The sequence below is a fragment of the Fukomys damarensis genome, unplaced genomic scaffold (assembly GCF_012274545.1).
Source record: "Fukomys damarensis isolate Sample0158 unplaced genomic scaffold, DMR_v1.0_HiC HiC_scaffold_11, whole genome shotgun sequence".
Lineage (NCBI taxonomy): Eukaryota > Metazoa > Chordata > Mammalia > Rodentia > Bathyergidae > Fukomys > Fukomys damarensis.
The window spans coordinates 43,487,629-43,493,214 of record NW_022900923.1 but is presented as its reverse complement, the minus strand read 5'-3'; the positions used below and the strand labels follow the sequence as shown (position 1 = coordinate 43,493,214).

At 37.3% G+C, this 5,586-nt stretch overlaps 1 protein-coding gene across 2 annotated transcripts in view; it reads left to right on the top strand.

The window, feature by feature from the left end:
- Positions 1 to 5,586, top strand: part of Rbbp5 (RB binding protein 5, histone lysine methyltransferase complex subunit) — a 32,494-nt gene that overhangs the window by 2,116 nt on the left and 24,792 nt on the right. For both annotated transcript variants that reach the window (XM_010613046.3, XM_010613048.3), the window contains exon 2: positions 5,118 to 5,143. In XM_010613046.3, the coding sequence (XP_010611348.1) occupies positions 5,118 to 5,143 (26 nt within the window). The remainder of the gene's footprint in view (positions 1 to 5,117; positions 5,144 to 5,586) is intronic.

Below are 5,586 nucleotides of genomic sequence, written 5' to 3'. Positions count from 1 at the left end.
GGTGGGGGGGGAGAGGAGAGAGAATGTGTATGTGTGTGGTTTGGTTTGTTTTTTGACACAGGGTATTGTTATGTAGTTCAGACTGATCTCGAACTCACATGTAGCCCAGGCTGGCCTTGAACTTTTGACCTGAGTAGCTCAATTGGAGTTCTGATTTGTAAGGTTTATCTGACAGTAGACTGCAGTTGCGTCTTGGAGGGAAGTAAACCAGTACAGAGAACTAGAGATAAGGAAGGTAGGTGAGTGATGAAGGCCTGAGCTGGGAAATGGAAAGAAAAAGACATTGAGGAGAAAGGGTTGACAGAATTGGAGAACTGACTGCATATAGTGGTGGCAAGGAAGAACGTGAAGGGGAAATGATGGGTCTGAGTAATGGTGTTATAGGATTTAAGGACATCTGGAGAGGAGTTGGCATTGGATCTCTTTAGGGGACTTCGTTCAGGAGACAGGAGAGATTTATAATCATCCGATAGGTGGGCTAGGTTTGAGTAGATGACTAGGGGAACGTGGAAGGGGCAGAAAAGAAAAATTTGAAACAAAATGTAGGACAATTATCTATATAACGGATAAGAAGAAGAATGAAAAATTAGCTAACAGTTGTATAGTTCTTACCTAGGCACATTTTTAAGTGGCTTCCTTGTATTTTTCCACATAGAGGTAGAACACAGGTTAGTATGGTGCCTTTCCATAGAAGCCAGTTGTAGAGCAGTTGAGACTGAGGGTTGGCAGAGAACTGCTGCATTTAGTGCTTAGGCAGCTTTGGTCTTGAGCTGAAGGTAGATTATTGTACTATGATTTTAGGAAGGTGTGGGAGACAAAATGGACAAAAAGAGTTGACCTTGGGCTGGTGGTATAACACCAGATGCCTTTTGTGTGCCTAGCATGAGCTTTATAGGTAAAGGATAAATGGAATGCTTAAATCCTCATTTTTCTTTTGCGTCCATTGCAAAAAGGATTATTTTTTGGGCAGATAGAACAAAGTAAACTGTTTGTTGTGAAGAAAAGCCCTCAGCAAGTCCCGAACATAAGTAGCTCACTGTTAGTTCCCTTTGCTTGTTAGAATCACATTCCTTGGCCCTGAAGGAGCCAGAGCACAAAACCACTGTTTATCTCTGAGGAGAAAAGAAAACACACGGAGAGGGTGTGGGAGAACATCTAGAGGGTCATAGAGTAGTAAATATGGTGTCAAATTTGGGCAAAGTTCTAGGATTTTTCATGTAGTTACAGTGTAGCTAAAAGTACAGCTTTTGGGTCACAGTTTTGCCAGTGTTTGACTCTGAATTTGAGAGATGATTTAACCTTTACACCTGGTTTTATCCATCAGTCAAAAGGGGTGTAACGACCCCACTTATCGGGGAATTGACAGAATCCGGTAAGATTAAACACAAATTCTGGTACGGGATTGGACATAAGCATTCAGCAGGTGGCAGCTCTGTTAATAACCAGTGGAAGTCTGAGCACTTCAAAGAAACCATTGAGTTTATGCTTGGAAAGGCCAGTGGCTGTTTCACCTGTGAATGTTGTTTCCTTTGATGTTTTCTAGGTTAACAAATATAGGGCATATTCGTTAAAATAGCAGAAACAGTGCAAATACATTCACAGGCAAAAGTAGTTTTCTCCTCCACCTCAAATGTTTTTAATGATTTTCATTGCTTACATAAAAATATTTACACAAAATTTATAAAGACTTGGTTTTTATTTTATTTATTTAGTTTTGGTACCGGGGATCGAATTTGGACCCTTGTGCTTGCGAAGCAGGTGCTGGAACCACTGAGCTAAATCCCCGGCCCTATAAAGACTTGCTTTTTGCTTTTTACTGTTGTCCAGTCTGGCCTCAAATCCCTGAGCTCAAGTGATTGCCTTCTCCTGCCTCTGTCTCATGTGTAGCTGAGATTACAGGTACACACTTCTGTGCCTGGCTAGAACTAGTTTTTACACATTATTTGCAATTTGTTTTTCACGTAAGAGATAATAGATCTGACAGTTGTTAATGTAGCCGCACATTCTCATATATAATTTTGACTGTTTTTTAAAATGTGATTTTTTTACTCTCTTCCCTTCTTCGTTGATAATCACATATATCTCCTTCCCTGTTTTTCTCCACATTCATGTACCTGTGTATTCATGTACAGATGTTAACAAAAATGAGGTTTTATCATACACATCTTTTGTCTTTTTATTAACCCTAATGGAAAGTTCTGAGAGAATTATTGTAACTCAGCTAAGCAGTACTTCTTGTCATTCTTAAATTTCCCCATGTGATTCAGGAAAGTGACATTTCACTTTGATTATATTTCTCTGTTTTAACTGTGATCATGTTTTCCTTTGTTTAAAGATCATCTGATTTTTTTCCTTCTATGATTTGTTTTTCTACATTTTCTTTTTGGTTGTCTTTCCTTATCAATGTGTAAACATTGCTCTATAATGTAGATATTAATTCTTCTGTGCTATCTTTTGACTGAACTTTTTTGCCATGCAAGGTGTTCTGATTTCTCTCTTAGAGCTTTTGGTTTTCTTCTCTTGATTAAAATCTTCCCTGCCCTAAGTTGTATATATGGTTTCCTAGAGTTTTCTCCTAAGACTTAAAAAGAATTTTTCTTTTTCTTTTTGGTACCAGGGATCGAACTCAGGTCCTTGCTCTTCCAAGGCAGGCACCAGGACCACTGAGCTAAATACCCAGACCTTAAAAAGAAAAAAAAAATTTTGTTTTGAGACAGGGTCGCACTATGTAGTTGACACTGACCTGGAACTCACTATGTAGACCAGGCTGGTCTCGAACTCATAGCAGTCCTCCTGCCTCAGCCTCCTGAGTGCTAGGATTGCATGCATACGCCTGGCTAAAGAGAATTTTTAAATTAAATTTATCTGGAATTTGTTTGTATGTGTTATATGAGAGAGGAATTATAATGCTTTTCCTTTCTGGTTGGAGAATTGTATATGAAATACATCCAGTAAATTGAAATGTTACCTTTATACATCAGTGACCTTATAATATGTTAATAATTTTTTAGTATGACTTTAATTCATCTGGAATGGTATAAAATTTATTAACTTGAAAAAGCCATTAAGCTTTCCCATCTAGGAATGTAGGAATGCTTTTCATTTGTTCAGATTTGGGGACCTTAACTAAGATGTCATAATTTTCTACACGTCATGTGTCTTATTTTTTTCCTTAAGCATTTTGTTTTATTTTTTATTTTTAACTTACTATTTTTTACTGTTTTTCTTTTGTTGTTTTTTTTTTTGAGGCAGAGTCTCACAATATAGTTCAGACTGGCCTCCTTGAAATCACTATGTAGCCCAGGCGGGCCTCAAACTCAGGGTAAACCTCCTGCCTCAGCCTCCAGAGAGCTGAGATTACAGCAGGCTTGCTCCATGTGCCTTAATGGCAGCATTTTATTTATTCTTTCCTTCCTTCATTCCTTCAGTGCCTGACACTATTATTGTCTTTATGTATCTGTGTTGAGGGAAGGGTGTGCTGCAGATTTTTCAAAGGGCCTTATGCATGCCAGGCTAGAATTTATATTAGAATGTATTATGCTGTAAAGATGTTTGGAGTGGTCTTGCTGTAATCCTGTTGTGTTTTGTTGTCCCTGCTGTAGCATAATGAGTTCTTATATAGTGGAATTAAAAACTCCAGAGCAGGGCCTCTTGGTGGATGCCTGTAATTCTTTTCCTTTCTATTTGCATAAGAAAGGAATGCAGAGAACTGTGTATTTAATCAGATGATGTTACCACCCAGTTCTGCTACATTTAGTAATCTTTCTATATCATTGGGGAATAGGTTCCAAAAACTCCAGTGTGAATCTTTGCCAAGTCCTAAATGCATTATGTTTTGTGTTTTTTTTTTCCTTGTACATACATAATAATGATGCTTTTTGGGCCACTATTAAGTAAAATAAGGTTTTACTTGAATGCCAGCACTGTGATGCTTAGGCAGTTGATGTGGTAATGAAGATGGCTACTAAGTAACAGTGGGTGGCAGAAACAATGTAGATACATGAGGCAAAGGAATGACCCTGTCTTGGTCTGTAAGGATGAGACATCATGCTGCTCAGAACCGAATGCACTTTTAAACTTAGGAATTGTTTATCTGAAAATTTGCATTGAATGTTTTGGACCATGAGTTAACTGAAACTTCTCTAGGAGCCAGCACCAGAAGTGATCTCTGCTGATTGGCTTTTTCTTGGTATGAGGGATTGAACTCAGGATCTTGTGCTTGCAAGGCAGACAGGACTCTTGCGCTAAATCCCTGGCCCCCAGTAGTTGGAATTTAGGATAATTTGACTGAAATTATTTGATTCTTGCCTTTCCTTTCTCTTCATTTTAGTAACTATGGAAATACACTGTGCAATGCCTAGAGAATATGTTGGGGAAAACTAGACCTGGATATATATATATCAACATTTCCCAAGCTTTTATCTTAGGATCCTTTATACTTTTAGGATCTTCAAAGACTTTTGTTTGTGTGGCTATATCTATGGATATTTAGTCATTTAGAAGTTAAAGCATAGTTTTTAAAGCTTATTTAAAAAGTTATAATGTATTTATTACATAATTATATGAATGTTTTATTTTAAAAAACCAAAAATGAGAATGACATTGTTTTAGATGTTTTACAGATCTCTTTAATGTTTGCCTAGGTATAAATTTGCTAGATTCTCATATTTGCTTCTGCATTCCCTTTGTTTCAGTAATCATAGGTTAAGGGTTGGGGATTTATCTCAGTGGCACCACGTGCAAGCGCAAGGTCCTGTGTTCTATCCCCAGTACAAAATCATCATCATCATCATCACAGATTATATAGCCTCAGGAAAACTCAGATAATGAAAATAAAAAGGACAAAAACCATTGAAATGAAAATAGATGTGACCTCACGGAAACCCCAAAAGGGCACAGTCCCCCGTCACCCCTTCACTTGCCCAACTACTGATATGTTTTGTTCTGTTTGTGGTACTGGGGATGAAACCTGGGGCCTAGCACGTAGAGGACAGTAATCACTCATACATATGTATATATATATTCACTCACTCATATATATAGCTCACACTTAGGAGCTGGGGTGGTCCCTGATATGTGGCACAGTTTTCACCAGCTCTTTCTTTGTTTCGTTGCAGAGTCATTTGGGCAGAACTATCCAGAGGTAAGAGTACAATTTTCTCATGATTTGGAGAACATGAGAACTACCTGGTAATTGTGTCTGGTAACCGTGAAGCAGTAGATGTGATCTCTTCCAGTGGAATCAGATGTTTAACTTTGAACAGGGGGAAAGAGATGCTGGCTGGAAAGCTCACCATAAAGCTGTAAATCTTAGAGTTCATTTTCCTTTTATTAAAAACATTAATTGAAGGGTTTTTCACAAAAGATAAAAACAGCTACACATAGATTTTTTTTTGATGTGCTTTTCCAGTTTTAATCAATATTTTTACATAGTAATAATTTATGTCAGTATGCTTTGTGACACTTGAATATGTTTCATTTTGATCATTGTTATTTTAAATGGCTTGATGCTGATATAAAATAATTTGATTTCTCTAATGTAATGTATATAGGCTGTTCCTTGTTTTTTTTTTTTTTTTTTTTTTT